Source organism: Sander vitreus, chromosome 8 (genome assembly GCF_031162955.1).
Source record: "Sander vitreus isolate 19-12246 chromosome 8, sanVit1, whole genome shotgun sequence".
NCBI lineage: Eukaryota > Metazoa > Chordata > Actinopteri > Perciformes > Percidae > Sander > Sander vitreus.
The window spans coordinates 17,519,121-17,545,819 of NC_135862.1; the positions used below are offsets into that span (position 1 = coordinate 17,519,121).

Consider the following 26,699-nt stretch of genomic DNA (forward strand, 5'->3'; position numbering starts at 1 on the left):
CTTTTCAAATGTGAATAGGTTGCTGGTTTTCTTAGTCTGATGATAGTACAGTAAGTTAAATATATTTTGTGTTTTGGACTGATAAATGGTCAAAGATTAAGAATGCAATTTTAAAAGTTCCAATAAATTGTGATGGGCATTTTAAGCTTTTTTCTAATATTCTATAGAAGAGCAATTTGATGAACTAATCGTTAATACGTTAGATCTATTCTTCAATCAAACTACATGAATGGCGATCATAGCCTATTGCTTAATTTATACTAAGAAGATAAGAGATAATTGAGAGATCCAAGTTTAACGGTTTAAATTTGGGACCAAAGGAGGAGGGGTTGAGCACGCGGTTGTCTGTGGCAACATACCTACCAAACACAGCACGAACAAGGAGTTGCTTTTCAAAGCAGTGTCTGGAATTTGTTAGCACTAGAAATGACATTTAGCAACGGTCAAGTTACACTTATAGTACTTACTGCTTATAGTCGTGGTAAGAATAAATAAATGAAACAAATTTGGATTACTAATACTCGGGTCTGATACAATAATTAAAAAGGACATTTGTAACTTTAATTTACATTTGTATAATTTCAAAAAAAAGAAAAAAGGCTTGCCACGCGGTACCATTCATAACAGGCTGCTGAAAACTAGGGTAATAAATAAAACTGAAGACCGTACAGCAGAAAACAGGCTGAAACATGGGTATGCAACACAACTTTATTGAAACTCATGAAGCAACATCAATTTACAAACAAGGAAACAGGAGCTCATTGAACATAAAACGCCTTTTAAGAACCAAAATGACAGAAAAGAATTGAGAAGGGGAATAAACTCCCAAGGGTTGGACCAGCAGTGGCAGGTGCATTTTTTTATACAAAAAAATAACTTATGAAATCTTTCAAGTTTACAGGAATATTTTAACACATAGCTTGTGTAAGTCGATGATTGGATTTACAGCTCAGCTTGTGTTTCAGACTTTAAATGATTTAATATTTCCAAATATCAAAGCAGGCATTACTTTGATTTAAGAGACAGGAAAAATACCACTGATGAACAAAAAAAAAAAAAAAAAAAAAGAAGAGGACATGAGTGAGCTGGGGCAAATGCATTCTTGAATTTTCAGTGTGGTGCAAGTTAGTCAGTCACAGTCATTATGAAAGGCCTTTTCAGGATCGTATTGCCTGAGAGTTGCCTCTTGACACTCCTCTGGGTCCCTGACCAGCTCCACGCTTGTAGTTTGGTTGGTAACCATCCTTGAGCAACAGAGACAAAAAAAGAAAGGAGGCATTTTAGAAACTACTCCAACATACAGCAAAATCACAGAGCCAGTGTGAAGTCTGAATGCTTCCTTCCTACCCTCTGATAATTCCCATTTGAGTAATCCCGAGGTGTGTTGAACTGAGTCTGCCCATAACCAGAGTTTGAAGTGTTGGCGAAAGGAGGACGATAACCATCATAGCCACCTGAAAACAGGAAGATGTAAAACTTAAAATGCTTCTTGAGATTTACAATAAAATAAGCTCAGACTCTTTAGCCCCTTTAAGACATGCATGTCATTTTACATGTAATGAGTGCCTGCGTCACTTTTACGTAAAAGTCACAACGGCAATGTTAGAAGGCAGAGCCAAGTAACATCTCCACAAAACTAATCTGAATTGAATCAGAATGCCTTAAAATTAACTTAAAGGCAACAGCAGCATGAGGTTAACTACACACAGAGACATTGAATGCAATTCCTCTTTCTTAAGAGCACTGCAATATATTTATCATCATACTCATCAAGTATTATCTTTAATACAAGACAATAACGTTTGTTTAATAGTTAATAAATTGAAGAGATTATTCTAATGTGAGATTAGTCTTTGAAAATTATTTTTTTCTAGTTGTACAATCAAGCGTAAAATCCATCACTGACATAGTAGCCTGTAGGAAAACAGAAACACTTTTCCTTGATATCAAATACTTTCCAACTCAGTGATGCCACTTCTTTCCATAAAGGTCCTGTAATGTCTGAATAAAGCCATAATGTAACTGACACCTGTCTGAATGAAAGAAAGCCATAACGTTAACATGTAAGGGAAGCCAGCACTATTACATATTCTATGTCTGAAAAGGGCTTCAGTGAAAATAAAGGATTCATTTGTGGCTGTAGGTTGTGAGCTTACCTCTGAATCCATTCGATGAGCCTCTGTAGCCATTGATCATGCCCCTGGCGTTGCGAGGTCCACCACGAGGCATTCCTCTGCTGTTGTAGAAGGACTGACCCTGCCTGACGAAGCCTGGGCCCTGCTGGGGAGGCTGTGGATGGCCTCCTGACTGGTCTTGGGAATGGAAGGCACCGACTACTAAGAAACAGAGTTGTGTGCCCCAAAACAGATAAAAGTCATCTCCAGTCATTACAGGAAAATAAATCTGGCACAATCAATCCAGTAAGTAAATAATGAAAATGAAAAATAAATGAAAAATCTGCCCACCAGACTGCAGTTGTTCTGACTGCATCTCTGTCTGCTCCACAGGATGCTGCGGCTGGCTGCTGAAGGCTTGGTTGTAGGTGTTCTGGTATTGGCTGGCCTGGTTCAAAGCCTCTGTCTCATTAGCTGGCGGGACTGGGGCATTGAGGTTGAACACCTGAGGGAAGAACAACGGTCACATTGTGGTGAAGCCAAAACCAGAGGAAAGTTCACAGGCTCATTAGGAGTAAAGTCCATTACTCAGCATTTCCTGGATATAGCTGCTTCACTACAAACCCATACAAACTGCAATATGATGAGAGGGCACTTTAGGACTCCACAAGCAATTTCTAATGGAAGTCATTAATGCTTTTCCATTTTGATTCCACTGGCAGTGACGCACAAAGTCCTGCAAAGACCTCTTAACTGCATGACAGGCCAGATATTCTGGCCTTTGGGTTACCTTAAACATGAAATGCTTTTAATACAGGTATTATTTGATAACACTGGCAATTCTTCAGTAAATTTTGAAGTGTCGTCACAAGGGCCTTACTGTCTGCATTGACTGGAATGGTGCTGCGTTGACATTGATGCCACTGCTGTGTGGAGCTTTGGAAACAGGCTGGAAAACTTGAGTTTGAGGGACAGGTGGGAGAGCTGTAGAGGGAGGAGGCTGCTCTGACGACAAGGACATGGAGGTCTGTTGAAGAGGGGAAACAAGTATGCTGATAACTGAGGTCATATACTTTGTACCAACCTACAGTTAAATATGTACACAAGGTGGGCATTTTACAGACCGATTCCACTATGTTTAGACTCCATATACCTACATTTGACTACTTTTAGTCAACTAAATACAGGACTGGGGCTGGGTCTCTTTATGTATGCTTATGTGGTACCTTGCTTTAAAGATTATAAACAAATTTTGACCCTTTTTAAATTTGAAATATATCAATGCAATGTAATGCATGTTAAATAAAACCTTTCCCTTAATAAAAGAGTCTCAAGTTAGAAAAGTTTCCTTAATTAAAATCAGGTTGAATCTGAACAAATACCCAGTAATATTTTTCTCACAAAAGGTACTCTTTCACAAAACAGCATGGTTTACCTGGATGGGGTCGATAGTTTCTGTTGAGGGTCGAGGATCTGGCGTGTGTGAGGTCTGATACATAGGGGGCGGAGTTGGAGAGACGATAGGAACCTGAAAACAGAGAGAGTAAAAGTCTCTTGTTTAAAATGTCTTCAGAATGGCTACACAATCAGTGTTGACTTTTCAAGTTTGATTACTTACTTGTGTGGGCTCAGGTTGGACAGGAACAGTGTTGGGTTGCGATAGCCGGGACTCTGGGTGAACTAAGAAGATTTGAGCATTGCACCTTAGTAAACCAGAAAAGTAATTTCAAGCTTTCAAGTGTCATGTTTACACAAGACATCAGAACTGACTTCTCTTTGATAAACGTACCTGGAGGACACACCATCTGTGGTAGGTCCATGTTCTGAGCGGGTTTCATAGGCTGTGCTGAGACAATGGCAGGATCAATGGGCTGTCCGTCAAACTCCAGCATAGAGTCCTGAGAGCAGAGAAGTGATGAGCACTGTGCTTAACGCTCAGAAACCTAAGGTCATTTTTACAGTACATTGTCCGTCTGGTTTTATTTTCTAAAAAAGCTTGTAAAACATCAACCCTGTTGTCTACAGTCATTGGGGGCTTTCCGACCGGAGGGATTTTTGCAGTTCTTAGAACACTTTTTTTCTAGAGGATTTTTAAGTTCCTCTGGCCTCAATTGGGGTGACCAATCAGGTGTACTTGATTGGTCGAACTTATAAGTCACGCCCACTGCCAACTCGGAACTTGCAGACAGAGCAACAACCAACAACGGGACATTTTTCACCATCTTATTCATCATTAAATTCACTTCTGACAACGTTTTAGGCGAGAAATTAACTGTTTAGATTTTGAATATAGGCAGTCTTGCGAAAATTGATGCCAAATTGACAATTTGCGTCTTCGGAGTTGAGAACCTCCATCAAGTGAGGCGACAGCCAGCAAGCGCCTGCCCCGGCCTCTAGCTCGGCCAGTCATGCTCAGACACCTCGCTGTAAGCTGGAGGTCTCTCAGACCGCTCTCGTAAATAAGAGGCTTTTATTTCGCCGTTGACGGTTCGTTTGTTTAAATATCACACGTGGCGTTAAACTCCACAAGCGTATCCTGCGGCTCGCCGGCCGTCACACACACACGTCCACAGCGCAGCAGGCAGAGGCGGGGTCTGTTCCGAGTATAATAAAGCCCCGTCTGTGTTGAGCAAAACATTACGTGAATTACTACGAGAATGGACGGAATGCTGCTTTGTTGTTGTTGTTGTTGTTGTTGTAGTATGTGGCGCTAAGGTCTAGTGACGATGCTATAAAGACCGTTGCCGTGCTTGCGTCACTCCCTTACCCCTCCTACCAGTCCCTATGGCCATTTGGCCAGTGGGAATGCAAACGGAAACATTTTTTGGGGGGGAAGAGTAGTTCTTAGAACTGCTTAGAAGTGTACTTTTCGCTAAAGGTCGGAAAGCACCTAATTTATGAACATAATTTTTTTTCAGGAAAAACTGGGCTATTAGAATATTTGTGCTGCAGTGAGGTCACTTGAATGTAAGGTTGTATGACCTTAAAGACAAACAAATAAATAAATAAAACGGAACATGAATCTCACAGATATGTATTGATATCACACAAACAGCAATAAAAGCTAAGCCAATCTCCTGTCTAAATCAGTTCCCATATGTCTTGGGAGTCAAACTGTGAAAAAATACACATTATAACTTATACAGTTGACAAAATATATAATTTCTTTCAAAAAAAAGTCCAGATGCTTTTGCCCTCATGACATTCACTTATGCCAATAATCAAAATAATAATGTCATATTTATTGAAATCAAACAGTTCTATATATTTGGAGTCATGCAGTGCAAAAATAAACATAATGAACATTATAACTCATGTAAAAGGACAAACTATTTACATTTCTTCAAAAAAGGCCCAAATGTATGCCAAATCTCAAAACATTCTTCTCTGTAGAACGGTAATAGACTGGAGTGACCCATCTTTCCACTCTATAGTCTTTGTTCTCGCTCGGATTCGCTGGAGTGATCGATCTTTTCCACTCCATATAGTCTTTGTATGATGGACCTGCCTTCCCATTGGTTGAAAGACGTCAACACAATCTCGCAAAGCATTATGGGAGATTTATGGTAGACATTAGCACGGAGCTAGCAGCAGAAATGACCGAAAACGTGATAAATTATGGACATCAAGTGGATAAATCTCGGATGTAAGAGTTTGGATTTATTGCTCAACAACTCCGAAAAAAGGCACAGGTTCCAGGCTGGATAGAAAACCTTCTGTAAAGGCTAGAAAGACACCAAAGACACCCTGTGATGGCTAACTCCTCAGCTTTTAGCAGGAAAAATCGGTAAGAAGCTATGTTTTACGGTAATTAAATTATCTAAATATGAATCAGAGGTGCCGTTTTTGATCGTGGACGATTGCTTAGGTCGTTCCTAGGACAAAGTTCCCACCTGCATGAAGTTGTACGTTCCCTGCATCTGTGCCATTAAGTCCTGCACCACCTGCTTCCTGACCAGGGGGTCAGCAGGCGGCACAGGAGACACTAGGTTTAAGGGGTGGGTCTCCAGGGCAACAGGTGAAGCCGAAGGCTGCATAGGCTGTTGCTGCATTGCACTGACTGCCTGAGAGTGGAAGACAGACAAAAAACAGGTGAAGAAACATACAGGAGAAATAATTGGAAACTGGTAGACTTCCGATCCCGGATAAGTAAAAAAAAATGCCCATCTCGGATCCGATACTTTCTACTTAGAAAACAGGCTACACTGCATGCCAGGGACACCATGGCCTTTTTGTGACTTTGTGACTGCAGCCTAGGCTTGGGAGATGGCTTATATTTTCAAATGATCCAATCATGGTTACTCAAGATCGCCGATATGCGTTCTGGCTACATTGCACAAGTAATTGGACAAAACATTATGCATATGCGGAGTGGCATCCACTTTAATCAATGAAACTGGCTACACCGGCTTTGCTGTCCTGCCTCCTGCTTGACTGACATGCAGCGATAAGCATATTGCTACATTTCCTTTTGACGATGCTTTCTGTGTTGCTGATAGCGTCTCGCTTCGGTAGCTTGACACAATTGATTGTCATATTCTTCATTACACTTGCTAATTATCCGCTTTATATTTAAACCTACACTAGTTCACTCAAGCACTCATAGCTTTCTCCTTATTTCAGCGACTTTCTTGCTAATCCCACAGTTGCTTATATGCTAATAGCTCTGTTAGCTACTTTAGTTTAGCAGTTAGCAATGGCTTCTCTCTCATGCTCTCTGTTGATCTGCATGTCAAATGTTTACAGTGTTTCCTCTGTTGTTACCGCGGTGGCCCGCCACGGTAAAATTTCTGCCGCCACGGTATCAGAAATAGGGCAGACACACAACAGGGTTTCTGCTATGTACACCACGTACCGCCGCTCCTTCAGCTGTTTATGAAAAGTCATAGTCGTAATTACACGACTCTGCAGAGCCGTCTGCTCTACTGAACTCAAGCGAACTGTCATCCGCTCTCTCTCCCCTTAAGGTGAGCAACTGGAACAGTGACAGGATGTCATCACTCATGAAGTCATGACAACCAAATAAACAACAGGGCGAGTATTACTTGTCACTCAATCTTAGGCAAAGTGACAAATGGTAACGAAAGCTGTGACATGAAATCCGCACTCACGCGGGTCCCGTGAAATATGACAGCTACAGTTTATTGGAAAATAGCATTGTGGACACTGAAGTTGATGAAATTAACATTAGCGAACGCTGCAGTGACGGTCCCTCTGCCTTTGACTCCCCGCTGCAGGAGACGCTGTATTCCTCCGACACGCTGTATTAATGTTAGTGTTTTAAAACCGTTTTCCAGGTTAGTGGGAAATGTAGCTAGTAATATTCACTAGCGTTTTGTTGTTAAACTGTGTGTAAAATGAGCGGTGACCCTACGGTACCGTCTATTTGCTGGATGGTTTCAAGGTAACAGTCGGTAGCTAACATTAGCAGATAAGCCCGTACTTTGACGTTTTTACCTTTAATATAGGCACAGGGGAAAAAAATAGTCTGATATGATTGCTAATTTATGCTAAATGTCTTTTATTCACTGATTAATAACACAATGCCATACACAGTCCAATATATTTATCTTTATCTGTAGTTTTGTTTTTTACTGTTTGTTTACTTTTTGTTTACTTCCTATATTTAGCTAAAAGTTTGTTATTCTTATACAGTATTTTCTATACTGTATTTTTCATACCTCTTTATTTTCTATACAAGTGTTTTGTAAGTTGCTGAAATCTGCTGCAGTAAATCTAATTTCCTTGTGGGAGTCATCCCAAAAGGATCAATAAAGAGAAGTCTAAGTCTCTAAATCTAAGCACTGACAAGTCTAATCTGAACATCACATTTTGAACCAGTTTGAACATGACTGAAGAAAATGCAGATGTCCCGTGATAACAGAAGTAGCCACTTGGCAATACAATGATAATTTGAGAAAAGGGCATCCACAAAGAGAATTTTGTTGTTTGATGAAACATTCAAAGGTTTTTCATGCAAAGGTTTTAACTTCCTTGAATGTATGCATAGTTTATTATGCTATAAAATTACCTGAATTTATCATTTTAAAATGTGCTCGTTAGATTAGGATATACTTCCACCGAAATACTTTGCGATATGGATTTTGTCCCAGCCAGCTAAAACCAGACTTAAAACTGAGGTAATTCGAGGCCAGATTGCTTAAGGATGCAATAAAAGTGGGAATCCGAAACTAGAGGAAAAGTAAACTTCAATCCCAGAAAAACAACATCCCTGCAGCATACCTCTGTTTCCGTGGTCCACTCATCCCCTTGCTCCTTCTCACTGCTGCTGTATGTGCCATCTGGAATGAACTGTCTGTTTATAAACTAGAGGGAAATAAGCAAAAATCAGCACAATGCTAAAAATAAAATGATCAGCCCCAAGGCTTCACTGGAAAGGGGAAACTTAATCTCACCTCTGTTGTTTCCATTGCAATGGGCTCTGTAAATTCCTCAATTATTTCAGTTTCTGTAAAGAGAAAATCTATTTAGAGAATGCAGTGCTGGTTTCTTTATGACTTCATTACAATAACATTTTAAAAATAGCAAGTTTAATGCAGCATGACTTGAGAGAATGGTCAGGACCTGGATCAGCAGCCTGCTCTCCTGCTTCTGACGATTCAGCTGCTGCTGCGGCGGCGGCTGGCTCTTCTTCCTCTTCCTCTTCTTCTTCTTCTTCCTCTTCCTCCTCCTCCTCCTCACACACACCGTTTTGGTGAGATGGAACCTGGTCAAAGTACCCACTCAGCAGAACCTGGTCCAAAGTCTCTCTCAGTGCCTTGTCTAGCAGAATAACAACATAGTAAGCAATTTATTGGAAAGGCAAGTTGCACAAATCACAATGATCAAACCATTATGTTGTGAGCTTGGAACTAATAACCATCGTTTAGGGTGGAGTGATGTTGAACAGATTTCACAACTCCACTTGCAAAATAGATGAAGATACTCTTTAAAAAGTCCTTTAAACTCCTTAGTAACATTTAGAGGAGCAATGATTGGTTGATTAATTGATTGAAAACTAAATACAAATCTGCAACTATTTTGATCATCAATGAATTGTTTGTCATTTTTAAAGCAAAAATACCAAACGTGATGGTTCAAGGATCTTAAATTGAGAATTTGCCTTACACTATACTAACATCACTTTTTAAGAATATCGTGACGGGCTTTTTTTCACCGTTTTCTATTATAGACCAAACAATTAATATTAAGTACATCAAGAAAATAATTGCAGATTAATCAATAATGAAAATAGTTAATTTTTCTGTTGCAGCCCTAGTAACATTCAACCAGCCACCAACTAAGATGACAATTATGAACAACGCAGCTATATTCTCAAAACATAATCTCAACTGGTGTGTTTTCAGTTTGCCGTTAATAAAAACATGACTTGATTCCAGCTTCTCAAATGTAAATATTTGCTAGTTTCTGTAGTCTTCTATGATAGTTAACTGACTCTTTGTGATTGGGACTGCTGGTCAGATAGAAGAACAAAGAAAGAAAAACAAAAATGCAAATAGCCGATATATCCTCCATATATATATATATGTCCCTCCATACATATACACACACATACACATATACATATACACACATACATATACATATATATATATATATATATATATATATATATATATATATATATATATATTTTAGTGCTGTCAGTTAAACGCGTTAACGGCTTTGACGCAAACCCATTTTAACGGCGTAAATTTTTTTATCGCGAGATTAACATTTTTGGCCTAGCAAACTTTGTAGTTTTTTCACATGCTGTTGCAACAACTAGTAACGTTGGAAAAACTACAACACCACACCGGATCTAGCTAGACTGGAAACAAAACAGGCACGCCGCACACACTTGTTTGGGCTTGCGAGCCAGCCAAAGAGTAGTAGGCTACCGTTACGTTTTGAGTGGATGGCGAGCGCGAGACGCCGAAATGGATGCCAATAAGATTCTGAATGAAAAGTTTACTTTTGAAAAGTTGCCAAATGGTTCCATTAACAAGACCAAAGTGATCTGTGTGTTTTGTCGTTGTGAACTGAGCTATCATTGCAGCACGTCCAGTCTGAAATACCACTTGATGGCCAAGCACACAGCTGATGCGATTTCTCCGCCCCCTCGTCAAAGCCGTTACATTGTGTGAGAGATTATTTGCTACAAGTGAGAATGTGAGTGTGAAATTGAATGCTACAGTATGCCAATGTTTTCAATTAAAAAACATTCGCACAAAGCAAGCCAATCCACTTTTCCATGTTGATAAGAGCATTAAAATGAGAAGAAAGACAAAAAGAAATCAAGGGACATTTAGAATAGATGAAAATGTCACACACACACACACACACACACACACACACACAGCACACTGCAGCAAGCAAAGCCAAATACAGTGCTTTTATTTGATCCCAAACATTGCGTGCATGACCAGAACTAATTTAAATAACCATTTTAAACCCCTGCCCCCCCCAAAACTTTGTTTCAAATCTCCATATCTATCTATATAATTCAGTATTTAAAACTAAATAAGCAACAACCAAAGCTTAAGTTCAGAAAAAACATCTTTAGGTATTATTTAACACACAAAAACTTCCTCCAGACAGTGTGAGTATGGTTTGATTGACGGTGGTCTGACAACATAAGCAAGGAACCCCACAATTATCAACAGTTCCTTAATCCTGATTGGTGCACAAATGCAAGGGACATAATCTTTTCCCCAACTGTTCAAAAACTGAAAGATGAACTGAAACTATGGCAACATCAACATTACTCATGGTTTAAAAAAGGTTCCACAACCTGGTAGGAGCTAAAGTGTCCTAAATTGCTGCCTAGATAAGATATATGCTAAAATAACAATCATGACTTGTAATTAACTACAAACCCTAAAAAGAACATTTAAGCTAGCTCAGACAATTACACTTTGGGCTCTTCAGGCAAAGCAGGTCAGTGTCATTTCCTTGCCATGTAGTCTGCATCTGCCTGAATAAATATCACCCTGAGTCACAAAGTGGGACCTCCTTGCTGAGGTAAAAGGGTTAGCTGGTGTCACTACAGTGAACTGGGTCACCAGTGTCCTAATATGGCTCCAGAGATCTCACCAGTGAAACCACCGGCGACTGGGCCACTGGCACCCTGCCCTGCCTCGCTGCTGAGTCAGGATAAGCCCACAGCGCTCAGCCCCCAAGCAGAATGCAGCAGTGCGAGTCCTGAGGCCAGATCGCTGAGAATGCAGTACACCAATATCCCCAAGTCCTGATTATTCACATCACTGCACAAATGCTGCATTAACAAAACAAAAAAGTGCATGCTAAATGAACATATTAAGACTGGTTAATGGCCTGTAGTACCTTATGACAAGGTTTTGTTTTTGAGCATTTGACAACTTCATCTACCTTGCCTTGGGATTACTCAAATGACAAATTACTTATGGCCAGCTTCAACACAATAAAAAGCTTGCCGATGACTGCTGTGTCACCAACCATCTGATAAAATGTCCTGCCAACAATTTCCTCACCACCAACTGGGAATCTAAAAAAAAAAAAAAAGAAGCTTATTTTCACTATGAATTGATTAATCAATCACCAGTTTTCCAGGGCCCGAGTTAATATCTTCAAATTGCTTGTTTTGTCTGTACAAAAGCCAAAGTCCCATAGATATTCAGTCTACCATCACAGAAGACAAAAACAGCACAGTAGGAACAAGTGGATTTTTTGAATCTTTTTCTTAAAAGATTTACTTAAATAGAGAAAAAACTCCAACACAAATTCAGAAAGAAATTGTTAAAAGTTTTCAAACAGGGGCTACAATATATTACAGTCAATACAATTCAATATTTGCATTCTTATCACAATGTTTTTTTTTTTTTTTTTTAATTGGTTTATGGTGAGGGCTTTTGACTCTTTTTTTAATTTTGTTTCTTGGTCTTCTCTCTTCTCTGTAAAATTAAATGTTAACTAACGGACAGTCTACCTTTTTCTGTTTGTTGTCTCATCTGAGAAAGGGGCTGGGTAAATAAGATTTTTTGTCTTCATCCAGCTCCTTTCTGATCATGGATGTGTAATATAATATAGCAAATAAATTATGGTTGGATTATAAAATTTTGTTAAAATGTAAAAAAATTAAAAAGTGAAATAATTAACTGATTATCAAAATAGTTGCTAATTAATTTTCTGTCAAATGACACTAATTGTTTCAGCTTTAAAATGCTGTTTGCTGAAAAGAATTAGCTAAAGCAATCTTTAACCAAAATATTGAGCTCTACTGCTTGCAAACATTGGAGGCTCCAAGTTACATTTCACTTACACGTTGTTCCAACCACAGCCTTGTCCTTCCCTTCCAGCAGCTCCCAGAGGTGCACAGATGCTTCTTCATACTGGTCAACCAACCTGCGAGTGTAGAGATAGGTTGTATGGATCACCTTGTTAAAAAACACGAAAAAACAAGTCTTTGGCATTTCAACTTTATCCAGATGTCAATGCCTCAGACCTACCTGACGTTTTGATCACGGTCTGGCCCCACTAGCTTGTAGAACTCGTCAAAAGCTGCGAGGTCTGCATCTGTCAGCAGCGTTGAGCCACCGACTCCCTGCTTCAGGTCCTGACGCACAGCGTCCTCTCCCAGCCGGTCTAGGAGGAACTGCAGCTCCAGAACCGTCTTCAGCCTCCTCTGCTCGGCCTCTTCCCGCTGCAGCTGCTCCCGCCGTGCAGACTTCTTCACCACCTTCTGGATCTAGTGATAATATACATGAGCCACACAAAGTCAAGTTACTACAAGGCAGCCCAATTTATGTTACGTTAAATCTACGCCGTAAGTACGTGTAGATACAGACCCTACACCATAGCCTGACGTGCACCTCTTAAATTTTTAACTACACAGCGAACCATAAATTCCGCTAGAATTGTATTCTTTTTCACAAAACAACAGTCACCCTTACATCTTGTCCTAGTGTGATGAACGTCTTCTGCAACTCTCGGCCAAATTCTAAGTTATGTGTGATTTCCTGGAATTTGGAGAGGGCCTCCTAAAAAAGACAAAGGAAAAGAGACATTTTAGGTTGTAAAATCTTTGTAAGAATAACAGGATTAGTGGTGCTTATGTATAAAATGATGAAGGCTTCAGTGCACCCACCAGCTGGTCCTGATTGAGACACTCCCCTTTATCCTTCCTGACTTGATAGTCATCCAGTTTACTCTGTAATAGAATATCCAAAACTTCAGCTATGGATTGCTTCTAAGTGGGACACCTGTCATGCCTCATATTTTACACAACCGAAATATAGCTAGCTACATGTTATCAGGAAGGATCTGGAACAAATGGCTCTCAACAGTAATCACCTTTTTCTTCTCCATGTTGCGGACCTTCTTGTCGAGGACACACAGCACTTGCTTCATAACTTCGGACTGTCCACCAAGTGCAAAATTAACCATTGACCCTGGAGCGGATCCCACATCTGGGCTGGCAGACTGCACTGTCCGATTTGCATTCATCGCTGAGGGCATCTAGAAATTAAAGCGTGAAAGGTTACTGTTCGGTGGTAACAGAGATGCATCCATCAATATTAAAATTGTAAAAATTCACAAACAAAGGATTAATTGAAAATAAATGTCATGAACACGAGTTGAAACATGGCAAAACTATGGTTGAATAGACAAATATAATATAAAAGTCAATAAATGCTGCATGATGACTGGAATGAATGTCATGGGATTCGGGCTGCCTAGCAAACTATTTCCATTATCGATTATTTTGCCGATTACTTTCTCAGTTTAATTAATCATTTGGTCCAATAATTGTAGAAATGCACCAATCCAATACTCCAGATCGGTATCAATGCAGATACAGCTATTTATCAATGTCCTTATTCATTACATTAATTCAGCCACAGCAGACCCACAACTGATTTATGGGTACTTAAAAACAATTCCAATGAATTTCATGCAGTAAACAGAATTTAAATGTAAGAAAAAGAAAGCAAATGTGTATGTATGTATATATATATAAGCAATTGCTATCAGCAGCTGCTCTGAGTTGAGGTATCAATACCGGTATCAGGAGAGATAAGGTTGGATCTGTGCATTCCTAGAAAATAGTGAAAAACTGTCTCTCAATTTCAAAAAGCATAAATCCACATATTCAAATTGCTTATTTTTATATAACAAATAGCCCCAAACCTGAAGGTATCAAGCAAGTGGACCACCAAGTGTTCAAATTTGAGAAGCTGAAACCTGTAAAATGTTTGGCATTTTGCTTAAACAATAATTGAAATGATTGTTTATCTAAACTGAGGCTGGTTAATTTTCTTCAGTTCTATATAAAGAAACACCAGATTGCATGATACAGTGGGTCTAGATAAACAGATTGACAGAAAGATAGATGCCACAGGAATCAAATGTTAGAGAGATTAGTTATGTATTGACAAAAGTAAAAAACTGTAATAACGAAAGAGGTATTGAGGTGACAAGCAAAACAGTACAGCTATGGCTGGGCGAAATGGAGAAAATCAAATATCACAATATGTTTTAAAGAAATACTTCCATATTGATATTGTAGGGGTGCTTTCACAAAATATTTACACAATGACATTTTTGATAACTAATCGTCAATAATGTGGATTTAATGACTAAGTGGGTAAAGGCAATTTCAGAAAATTACATCACTTTAACTGTAATGCAGCCTGTAAAACCAGAAAAAGACAACACATATAAACCATATTACGATATCCAAAATCTAAGACGATATCTGGTCTCATATCACGATATCGATATATTGCCCAGCAATATCATGTACTACAGGTGGTGCATTATCAATCATCTATCTCTTAGGTGTAAACGATATTCAAAACGTGAAGTATTAGTATAGCTTCAGAATTATCCATAAGCCTCAAAAATCCATCTTAATAGCAACTGGCTAACTTCAGTCCGAGCTGTGTGTAAACTGGAAGGAGATGTTTTTGAACCCTGCATTTCTCCTCATCAACATGTTTTCACTATAACTGCAGCTACAAAGCTATATCTACCACCTCTGTGGTCAGAGCCCCCCTAACAGTAAGGCCTGTGTTATCTCTGAGGTTTGATAAAATGGCCCTGGCCACACAACCGTTAGCATAGACCATTGCCGTTAGCTAGTATCTTCACGCATTGCTAGCCTGGTTGTCTGGTAACGTTAGCTACAGCGACGCGTGCTAATCAGCAGCCGGGCCGGGGGCTGCGTTACCTTGGTAGCACGAGTCCGGATTCACCCACCTTGATGGTGTATATCCACAGGGGAGCTTGCTAGTCAATGTAAAAAAAACGGCCAAGTTATTATATTTGTTATGTTGCTTTATTTTCTCTTTCACTCTAGCGTGGGATCCGCCCCGCCGGCCTCACCGACAACTGAGACGGTGCAAAAGACGGAGAAACTCTTTATAAAGACGAAGGTCCGTTTTTAGCTGTCAAAGATATGCCTGAATAAATCAACTGCAAAAACAAACCTTGATAGAGATTAGTTTTATAAATAACACCACGATCATATATAAGATAAACATATTAATCCAACTGTTTAATAACTGATTAACTTTGCCGCAATTAAACATTTTGAAGTTGCTATTTGTAGTCAGGCAAAAACATTCAACAGCCTCTTGGCAAAAAATCTGCACAATCATTAGCTTTGATAAAGCTATTCTTCCTTATGATTCTTCCTCTTTCTGCAGCAACTGTCCCATCCCGCTGTAAGCATGTGCTGGTTTACAGATGTCTCACTACACAATTAGTCATGACTCATGACAATACTGTACTATCTTTCCACATCAGTTTGAAGTTCAAGTTCAACAGTAAAATTGGGATTTAAATATCTGAAGATGACTGTCACTGAAAATACCTTTTAAAGTTAAAGTTTAGTTAAAGTTAGCTACATTGTGAAGTTAAAGCTTTATTTACTACCTTGCAAAATATTAAGTTGCAAGCTGTTAGACAAAAGCCTATTCCAAATCCAGAAACACCAAAATATAGATATTTAGGAATGAAAAAAAATCCTCCATGAAGCAAATAATAATAATAATAATAATAATAATAATAATAATGATAATTACAAATTATGTAATGCATTTTAAACAGGTCAAAAGGTTATTTTGGATTTCTGAATAGGCCCAATAAGCTGCACGAAGCCGTAGGGACCACACAAATAAACTGAAAGTGAAAGTCAGAAAGATCTAGGGTTGTTTGACTCAAGTTTTTCACGGTTGTTATTAAACAAAAGTTATACATTTGTAACTTGGAATAATAAAAACATGTATAATCCCATTAAGTATATCTGCTCAGAAATTGTCTATATGATTGGTTAATATGTGGTCTGCCCCTGCTGGAGAAATGCATTCAAGTATTCTAAATTAAGATGGATGTGAAATTGACCACTGAAAGATTGCAACATTGCTACTTTGAAATCCCTCACCACGGACAAATACTGTAAGAGCCCCACCTGTAATACTGTATGACTGATTTTTTTTTTCAGTTGGTCTTAATGATAAATTATTGTGAAGCATTTGTACCTACTTTACTACGGAACCTGTAATAAGTGCAGTACAAATATGTATATGAGGAGTTGGAGTTGACAGGTATGGCCTAGTTTTTAAAGTCCTAAAATTATTACTCCAGCATGAAGAGAGATGTCAAGTCATCATGTAAATATGAGTAGGGATTTCTTTTGCATTGTATTTTCAAGAACTTAAAGGCTAGCTCCAAAAACATGTTATAGAAATCCTAATCCTGAGTATTTTGTAATCTATTGTTCACATTTAGAACATGTCAAACAAATATCATTCTGCCAGTTTTACAACCACAAAATCCAAATGTTTAATTTTAATTTAAATGTTTCTCATATTGAGAATTAATTACATAATTATATCATATAATGAGCTGTGCAAGCACTTAAATGAATGGAAAGTCTCAGATATGTGCAAGAACAAAACTGGTTCCAGAAATCATTCCAATGCTGCTACCTTTACTGCCACCTTACCTCAGAAGGTGGCAGTAAAGCTCAGCAGTATGATCAACAACAAAACACTGATACAGTGAAACTGTGGTTAGAGAGAAAGTATCGTTTGTGTGCATCCTCTGACTCTGAAATCTAAAACTAAACTAAACTAAAAACACTATCTATTTTTAATAAATTGATTGACGCATTTACTATTATAAGACAAAATGAATAGCTTCCTTATAAACACAGAGGACATATGCATACACACAATGCTGAAAACAAATGAATACATATTTGATTATCTAACTTTTCTAATATCTTTTGGGCCACTAATAGGTGTTTCTGTTTTTTCTTCACTTTTGAGCACAGACTTATCAGTGTTTAAAGGGCAGCAAACTAACCAGAAGAATGTGAAACCAGCTCTCTTTTGTTTTGCCAAATACAGGAAACAGTTAACATGGCTGCACAGCTTTTTGATTGCACTGTTCCACTGAAAGTGTTTTCTTTTAGGGATAATACTGATTATGGGAGGATCCCAAGGGTAAGTGAAGCTCCCTTTCAACGAGTGACTCATTTCCGCAGCCTGCTGTATTTCAATCAAACAACAACACTGAACACAGTCCACCGGCCATTTTCTAAAAGAATTCCAGGGTGTTTCCTCGTCTGACCTCTGACCTTTACACCTTGACATTTTAAGACTCACCATAAAACTTATAATGAATCCCACTCTAATTTAAACCCATGTGGTAACAGTGAACAATAAAATATTCCCACCTTAGTTGTCCTGAAACAGTTGCCAATTATCACTTCATTTCAGATTAGGCAGGAAGCGGTTGGCTTTGCTATTGCTGTTCCAGAGTTCGTGCTATCAAAGCGTCAACAATACATCCAGAGTCCCCTTATTTCAGGAAATCAGCCTGCAAGCCTGTGCCCAGATAGTCCATGATGTATGGATAACCATCTTTATTCCACTACTAATGATATCTATTTAACGAGCCATCTATGATTCAGCAAGCTGGTGGATATTGGTTGTATTTCCTGCAACAGCCTTGCTATGCTTTGCTATTTAGTAGAGGAAGTTGTAACTTGTAATACGTTCACATAAGTTGCTGAATAATAAGAGAAATAGCTGTATAGTATGTTTGCTTAGTGCTGACACTCATTTTCCAGCTGCCTTCAAATTCCACACTGCTTTCAACTCCATTATACTCTCAGTACCAAACAGGCAAAACAGGAAACTGGACATGAGTGACACCACTTCCCAAAAGGTTGTACATTCTTAACTGTTTGTTCCCCAAATTCTACCTTAAATTGGAATAAAAGTGGAAAAGATTGTCCGCTTGCCCATGACATATGTACAGATCTTATTTTGAAAATTCAGATTGAGACATGAAGTTTACATGTGCTTTCTGGTGACATTTAGGAAGCCTAATGAGCAGAAGCTAGTTTTTATGGTGCTCTGTAAGCAGTGTTACTCCTATCGTACTTGACCATCTGAAGTCAACCTGTCTATCTGGGAAGCCATGTGAGGGGTGCCATCATGCACGTGAGAGAGGGGGTAGGAAGTGATTACAGTGTGCACCAACCCCACAGGAAAGCTTCATCTCTGCATGCCAGTTGCACATCCTCTGGGCTTTCTCAGTCAACTCCACAGGAAGTATGACTTGGGTGTCATATCAGTACTAACTTTCTCTTCTCTTGTTTCTCGTTGAGCTTTGCGATTGTGCAACATGACATTTTGCAGGGTTGAGACATCATGGTAATGATGTGTACTTCTGATTAATTGCTTCTGATTAAGCTCCTCATAGACTATCAGTTGTGTTCATCATTGCAAAGACGTGTGAAAATAAACACTGTACAAACCCACTAAACTTTCTTTTAAATTCCTGTTGAGAAGCCAAGAATTCTATAGACAAAGAATTATGCAAAATACATTTCATGTAACTGTGCAGATGTTGATAATGTTGATAATGATGTATTGTCACATAGCTTGAATGCAGTGTTGGAATAAGTAGATACAGAGTATACAGTATTGCTATGTGATCAGATTGTTGCTAGTTAAACAATGTTTAATCTACTTTAGAGACATTGAGATTGAAAGTTCATTATTGACCTTGGAAACAGCAGTTGACAAAAAACTCTTATGAAAAGGTCCACCCAGTAGCTAAGCTGGAGCGTTCAACTGTATCGCACCATCTTCCTCAGGAGATGTAATATGATGATGAAATATAAATGTTTCACATTTCCATTATTTAATTTATTTAAGTACTTCTCGTCTATGGCTTAAAAGTTGAGACTGATTGCGTGATACGATCCAAAACTCCATAACAGCTACAGAGTAGACCATGTGGAAAGATTGTCAAGACTTTAAAAAAACTTTAAATCTCAATTTGTAAACCAACATGGACGATAGATCCTTAAAGTGCTAATAAAAAATGGGTATTTGAACATTTACATTGAAATGACAACTGCAAACTCTTTTGGCTGAGGAAGATTGTGTGATATGATGGAAAGTTCCAGATCAGCTGCAGAGTGGACCTGGTGGTGAGATTACCTAAAGGAAGTAAAAGGGGAGATTTTAGGGTTCAAATGTGTGGCATTTTTTATTTTGTTAAGACTAAGAAAATCACCATAGCCCTTGCACTGTGCTGTTATTTTGTACAAAGACAGTAGGCAAAAACCTTGCATTGAAAATGTTTTTCATTTGAGGGATATGAAGTGAGTTTTATCTCTGTCAAGCTGCTCTGCTTTCTGTGTAGCTGGCACAACACGGTGCCATGCTCACCTTGCTTCTGGGCCCCTGTATCTATTCAGTGAGCCTACACAGTCCAACAACTGTTTAGCCCAAGGGTGCATTCAACCTGAATTTAGAGTTTGCCTGCAATCTTGCACCATTGCATCTGGCTGAGGAGCTGAGTTGAGGTGCTTTATCTCCCTGCCCAGTCCAACTGCTGTCAGTGTCCCTCCCTCCTGCAGGCAGCCTCGAGGCATTGGCAGCAGATAAGAGGAAGAGCCCACAGCAGCTCTGGTTTGAAAGAGAAAGGCTGTGAGGACACCAACTACAAATATAATTGCATTCATTTCTCAGAAACAACTTTCAAAAGATCATATTTTGGGGTATTTTATAGCATTAGTCATCTTCTCTCCTCCACCAGTTTACTAGTTTGTAGGCCTATCTTGTAATCGAAAAGCTCTGTAAGAAGACAACCCTAGAGGGAAAAAAGATGAATATATATATTGGAAACTGCAATTTATGAACTTATGTTGACATAATTATGTGATGCAATGCCTACTTAAAGTATCAAAAATAAAAGTACTCATTATGCAGAACCAGAATGTTAAATTCTGGAGCCCTCAATGTCGAATCTTTAATCTTTTGTGCACACAGTTTTGTGCAACAAGATAAAAAAGAATAATGATTTGGGAATTTTAGGGGTTTTCCTGTTAGTTTTGTTGTGGGACAAGTTACAAATTGGTGACCTTATTTAAATCCCAACATAGATGTGTACAACTTCAGCCTGAATAGGTCTAATCAGCCACATAATAGAAAACACCTGTGTGGTTATGCAGTACCTCTGATCTGTAATATATATAATTATATATTTTACAAATTAATCACGTTTTTATGTGAAATCAAAGTAACTAATAATGTTAACTTTTAAATAAAAGTAGTGAAGTACAATATTTCCCTATGAATGGAGTAGAAGTATGAAGTAGCAAAGTAAGCCTACAAGTATACTACCTCAAAATTGTACTGCAATACAGTAGGCTACTTGAGTGAATCTAGTTATTTTCCACCACTGTTAATGACTCACCAGCCAGAGAGAGGTTTCACAACTTGTTAACCCAAAAGTTGTTCTAATTAATGTCATATAGGCCAACTGATCTATAAAACATTAGGGGCCTATGACATTATTTATTAACTATAAATCCTTTATAAAGGTTTAAATCTTCATTTGAAAGTGGAACAACTCTCTACAGACTACATTTTCTCGTCCCTGTTAATTACAGTCCACTGTATTTACCAAGAAAATACACGAAGCCTGTACTAATTGTATCATGCCACTCTTTATCTTTTGTCCTATCGGCACTTTGGTGAAGCAAAGCATATCCTATAATGAACTCATTAGTCTCAGTCACGACCTAAAACTCCCCGCTTGGCCTGACAGAGCAGGCTGTGCAGTGTTTAGCTGTCGCTTTAAGACCGATTTCCCCCCATTGTCAAACAGTCGTGAGCAGGAAGAGGGAAACGAAAGCAGAGACCGAGGGAGCCCGACGTATTTAAACACGATGCTGCTGCCGCACAATAACGGTGACCACGGCTGCATACAGTGGAGCGCGTCTGCAGCCCGCTCAGTTAAAAAAGACGCACGGGCACGGAGATCCCCGCAAGTGACCTTTTGATCGGATTGATGGTGTTTTAATTTACAAAACGGATAGTCCGCAAAGTCGCTGCAGGATGATCAAATATAGACTTGTTAGACATGATAGTGTCACCGCGGGTCATTGCCTTAGGAAATGATGACAGTCTCCTCCATCATCGCTTAGCTGTTTACAGCGAAATTGCCTTCTCTTGCGGCCATTTCCTCAATTGCTTATTAATTTAACACACGAAAAGCTTAAACTGTGGGCTGTGGGAGCAGGTGCAGCGCGTCTTGGCTTCGGTCTGCCCGCAGGCAGCTTCACAGGTAGCCGCTGCTGTGGACTCTGAAACCTAATCTGGATCCGGCTGGACATCATATCTTAGACATGGCATCCACTATAGAGAGGAAGACACTGGAAGCCAATGAGTAAGTAGCTTAGGCATAAACAGGCAATATTATTATTTCTGATATAAAAAGACATTCAAGGACGCATGCATCATCATTGTGACTATAACTGCAGATGGCTGATAGGTCAGGATTGTCCTGCTGATGGGCAAGAAAAATGACCACGTTCATGTCCAGAAGCAGATTGTTAAAAGTGTGTTTAACAGGGAATAAAAATAGCTCAAGTAAGAAAAAGTTCAGTGTGTGAGTGAAGGGTCCTAAAGGTAGCCTAAGATATTTAAGTCTGCAGGCGGTTTAGTATAGTCTATTTTGCATAAAAGCATAATATGCTGTATATAAGAGGGCTTTCTCCTTCAAAAGCAGCTGCCTGCCAAGGGTCAGTAATTTAAAACATGTGCATCCAAACATTATTTAAACATGATGAACTTTATTCGAAATTCTAGTGGAAAAATGAAATACCAAATTTGTCAGGCTTTGAGCTGATGCACAAGACATCAACATTTACATTTGATTATTGGTGAAGCCACAAAAAAACATGAAGAGGTCTTGGGTTTGAATATTTCACTAACCATCATCAATGAAGAATTGGAACAACATATACAATATACATATACAGACGATGTATAAGATCATCTGTATATTGTATATACAAGCTTAATGTTAAAATGTAAGCTTCCTAATGGGAAAGAAAACGGCAAAATTGAATTGTAAGGGATTAATAAAGTAGCATTTGTTTTGTTTTAGCAAAGGACGAACGATTGAAGGACAGCACTCAGCTTCAAGCGGCAATGTTGAAAACAACAGACAAAGCAAAAAATCTAGGTGTAGTCATGGACCCAGACCTGAATTTCAACAGCCACATTAAGACAATAACAACATCTGCCTATTACCATTTTAAGAATATATCAAGGATTAGAGGACTTATGTCTCAACAGGACTTAGAAAAACTTGTCCATGCTTTTATTTTTGGTAGACTTGACTATTGTAATAGTGTCCTTACAGGTCTCCCTAAAAAATCAATTAGACAGCTGCAGCTGATTCAAAATGCTGCTGCCCGAGTTCTAACTAAGACCAAGAAAGTGGATCACATTACTCCAGTTCTCAAGTCTTTACACTGGCTTCCTGTGCCTCAAAGAATAGACTTCAAAATACTTCTGCTGGTATATAAATCCCTAAATGTCTAAGGGCCAAAATATATTTCTGATCTGTTAGTGCACTATGAACCACCCAGACCTCTCAGGTCATCTGGGACAGGTCTGCTTGATGTCCCCAGATCCAGAACTAAACAGGGGGAAGCAGCTTTTAGTTTTTACACTCCATATATTTGGAACAAACTTCCAGAAAGCTGCAGGTCAGCCGCGACTCTCAGCTCTTTTAAATTAAGGCAAAAGACCTTTCTTTTTGATGTTGCCTATTCTTAATTTTTTTAATTGAGCTGTTAATTTTATTCTTCTATTTTATTTCGTATACATTTTATACTGAACTGTAAATTTTATTCTTGTATTTCATCTTGTATTATATTTGTATTCGCCCAATATTTCACTTTATTTTTTATTTCCTATCTTGCTCTTTGCTTTTTAATGTTTTATGTAAAGCACTTTGAGTTGCCCTGCGCTGAAATGTACTATATAAATAAAGTTGCCTTGCCTTGTGGCTAGAGTAATATATTTTACAATATCCAATGGCTCCCTCAGGTGGACAGCATCAAACTGCAACTGTAAGTAACTCAGGATGGACAGATTAGAATCAGTGGACCAATACATGGCATTGTGAGACCATTTTGAAAGTCTGGGCTCTAAGCTCTATTATTTTGAAAATCTCAAAATATGAACAAATTAACAAAAAAATGTTCAATCATATTCTTTTGTAGATAACTAACGGTGTATCCCTAGGATATATTTGTTTTTCTGACCAGTTTTCTTTCTGGTCTAGGGAGCCCGTGGATGAGGTCCTCCAGATGCCCCCGTCTCTGCTGACGTGTGGTGGGTGTCAGCAGAGCATCGGTGACAGATTCTTCCTAAAGGCCATCGAGCAGTACTGGCATGAGGACTGCCTGAGCTGCGACCTGTGTGGTTGTCGACTCGGGGAGGTGGGCCGCCGGCTCTACTACAAGCTGGGAAGAAAATTATGTCGGAGAGACTACCTCAGGTTGGTCTGATGGTGCAATGTTGTAACATCATGATTTAATCAAGTGGTTTGTTAGTTAGCAGTTTTGTTCTTATTATCATCAAATCCAAAGACCAACAAGTATGTCTATGTAGCCGAAGCCTGTCATAGCCAGACCCCCATTGCTGTCAATCATCAGTGAGCAACATTGTTGCATTAGGTGACATGTTTCTTCCCTACGATGAACATGGGCACTTTGAGTCACATACACTGTTCTGGTGCTATAAATACTTACAAATACACCAGTAGTCCTGGATAAAGTTGTGTTTAATTAAGTGACCACAAACAGAAATCAGTAGTATTATTCCAGTATAGGTATATGGTCAGGGAAATAGATCCACAGTAGTTAAATGGAGACTCAAGGGATTCCTTAAAGTTTCATGTTTTCGATCTCCTTCTCAGTATGTTGATATCTTCTCATCCATTCAGGCTTTTTGGTCAGGACGGTCTCTGTGCTTCCTGTGAGAAGAGGATTCGAGCATTTGAGATGACAATGCGTGTGCGGGACAAGGTTTACCATCTGGAGTGCTTCAAGTGTGCCGCCTGCCAGAAGCACTTCTGCGTGGGTGACCGCTACCTGCTCATCAACTCAGACATTGTGTGCGAGCAGGACATATTTGAGTGGACCAAACTCAACAATAACAACATGGTTTAGCAGAATCTCTTGCTCAACATGATGGAGTGTCACCCTGTCTTTTTCCCATATTGGCTTTGAAGGGAACAAACCATTGGTAAACTGATTTTTTTGCAGCCTGTGCAGGCTTTATCATGCATCTGACATTTACATGGAATAATTCAACATTAAAAGAGCTATATCTCTGCATGGCTCCCTGCTGGAGACTAATGAAGACTGCACCAGCAATAACAAAGCTTTTCATCTAAGGCTTTCATCCTTAAATACAAAAAATGCTTAAATACTGGAAATACTTAAACATCCAATAATACTCGTTTGTTATACACATTGGAATTTTAGAACTTTAGCAATGAACAAAAACTAAATCTTTGTCAAGTTTCTTGTAGTCAAACACTGTTTCATCACCTCAGTCTGGTCCAGAGTCTGAAGTGTTCAATGAGGTTTTATTTTATGGATAGGTAATTTCCTGAGAATTATTACTATATTTGTATTGTTAATCTGAATCTGCAAAGTAACCTAAGTGATCAAATAAATGTAGTACAGTAAAAAGTCCTCTGTATATCTATATTTCCCTCTGAAACATAGGCTATTGGAGTAGAAATATATAGTAGCAGAAAATGGAAATACTCAAGTACAAGTACCTCAAAATTGTACTTAAGTACATACTTGAATAAATGTACTTACATTCCACCACTGGTACTAATTATAAGGAAAATAGAAACGTCATCAAAGGAACTGCTGTATTTTAAATCCAAGTAAATATTTATTCGTTATTCATTCATTATTGGAAGTTTAATATTTCATATATGTTGAATTATACTTGCATGTTCAACCTGCTGCACTGACTCTCTTTATATGACTAGTTTTGTATGAAACTTCCCTAGGAAAATAGTGATAATTTATTAGTAAATTACAGACCTGTAAAATTAAGCAGTACCAGATTTTCATGTTATAAATGGAATACAAAGTCCATATTGAAAAGTCCTGATCAGAATGATTGCACTGTATTGCCAGGTTCAACTGGTGACACCCTCTAGTGATCGAGGTATCCCATGCAATACTGATTTGACTGACTTTGGAGCTGTTTCTAGTCTGTCTTTTGTAATTGTTACACCTCTCTGGATATGCATATGCACCCATGGCTTTTTGAATATTTAAATAAATTTCAATTAGAGAAACATTGATAATCTTTGGCGTGAGTGTCTTCCTGTGAGTTACAGAGAAACTTAAAAGTCATTCAAAGGAACAATTAAGACACCAACACACCAACAACAATCCATACTACTAATTCTAGTATACTATACTCTAAGTAAACTGTTGAGGGACAGTGATCTCCCACAATGCAGTGCCAAAAAGAACACAGCTATGACTGTTGCTGTGTTTAAAACAATAACAGTAGCTCTGTATGGTGAAGTAGTAGTTATACCAGTCTTAGCCACAAGAGGTCACTAAAAAATTTATTTATTCATAAATTCCAACGATGAATAACTGTTCAGTTATCAGGGTTGTTTTGGCCAGGCCAAGGAGAGCTGCTGGACGTTATACTAGTAATTATTGCAAAACCATTGTGGGATGCAGCTTTTTCTCATAATAAACTCTCCTGGCAGGGCAAAAAGAGAGAATGAATTATTGGGAGAGAAACAGAAGAAATAATGATAATGAAGTCATGATGTTTTGGCCTGTAACATTCACTGTCTCTAGCTTTCCCCTCCTTCAAAGCTGGTACCCTGACAGAGTTTCTGCTCTCTTCTTTACGTCTGCCAGCTGCCAACTCACTCTGACAGCCACAAGGCGTGTTCCTCCAGTGCCATCCCACAACCTCCTGCCATCCCGTTATATTTACAGGCATAACATCAATAATTGAATCCATAAATTGCTCTTGCGTGTGAGGTTGGGCACGAAGGCGCCTGACCACACCGTATTAGTGGGTAAGAGAAGCAGCGTTAAGTGACTTTAAAAAGTGGGTGAAAAATGTTATTTGCAACATAGACATAGGAGAGAGAAAAACAGGAGAGTAGGGTAAAAAGGCAGAGCAACAACAATCCAGGATGGTGTCTCTAGCGTGG

General features: G+C 38.8%; 2 protein-coding genes across 4 annotated transcripts; one reads left to right on the forward strand and one right to left on the reverse strand.

Annotated features, from left to right (window-relative positions):
- Window positions 1-694: 694 nt before the first annotated feature.
- Window positions 695-15,502, reverse strand: caprin1b (cell cycle associated protein 1b). 3 transcript variants are annotated; one of them, XM_078257251.1, is made up of 18 exons: window positions 15,354-15,502; window positions 13,446-13,610; window positions 13,240-13,302; window positions 13,046-13,132; window positions 12,602-12,840; window positions 12,415-12,497; window positions 8,700-8,897; window positions 8,531-8,583; window positions 8,358-8,441; window positions 6,008-6,178; window positions 3,904-4,012; window positions 3,733-3,794; window positions 3,550-3,642; window positions 2,995-3,141; window positions 2,466-2,619; window positions 2,157-2,333; window positions 1,348-1,454; window positions 695-1,244 (listed from the first exon to the last, which is right to left on the reverse strand). In XM_078257251.1, the coding sequence occupies exons 2-18, from the start codon at window positions 13,608-13,610 to the stop codon at window positions 1,158-1,160; spliced, it is 2,079 nt and encodes a 692-aa protein (XP_078113377.1). In that variant the 5' UTR covers window positions 15,354-15,502; the 3' UTR covers window positions 695-1,157. The 3 variants fall into 3 exon arrangements, with proteins under 3 accessions (XP_078113377.1, XP_078113375.1, XP_078113376.1); XM_078257249.1 differs by having other exon boundaries at window positions 2,157-2,336; XM_078257250.1 differs by having other exon boundaries at window positions 2,157-2,336; window positions 15,325-15,502.
- A 5,778-nt stretch (window positions 15,503-21,280) lies between these two features.
- On the forward strand, window positions 21,281-25,820 carry lmo2 (LIM domain only 2 (rhombotin-like 1)). Its single transcript, XM_078257252.1, has 3 exons — window positions 21,281-21,854; window positions 23,766-23,981; window positions 24,429-25,820. The coding sequence occupies exons 1-3, from the start codon at window positions 21,814-21,816 to the stop codon at window positions 24,652-24,654; spliced, it is 483 nt and encodes a 160-aa protein (XP_078113378.1). The 5' UTR covers window positions 21,281-21,813; the 3' UTR covers window positions 24,655-25,820.
- Window positions 25,821-26,699: the final 879 nt, after the last annotated feature.

Bases quoted from the DNA above. Each gene is read 5' to 3' on its own strand.
- caprin1b (XM_078257249.1), bottom strand. From the start codon at position 13,610: ATGCCCTCAGCGATGAATGCAAATCGGACAGTGCAGTCTGCCAGCCCA. The intron at 13,133-13,239 runs GTGGGTGCACTG...TGTCTTTTTTAG, and splicing joins GTCTCAATCAGGACCAGCTG to GAGGCCCTCTCCAAATTCCA. The intron at 1,455-2,156 runs GTAAGCTCACAA...TCCTGTTTTCAG, and splicing joins CTCATCGAATGGATTCAGAG to GTGGCTATGATGGTTATCGT.
- lmo2 (XM_078257252.1), top strand. From the start codon at position 21,814: ATGGCATCCACTATAGAGAGGAAGACACTGGAAGCCAATGA. The intron at 21,855-23,765 runs GTAAGTAGCTTA...TTTCTGGTCTAG, and splicing joins AAGACACTGGAAGCCAATGA to GGAGCCCGTGGATGAGGTCC. The intron at 23,982-24,428 runs GTTGGTCTGATG...TCATCCATTCAG, and splicing joins TGTCGGAGAGACTACCTCAG to GCTTTTTGGTCAGGACGGTC.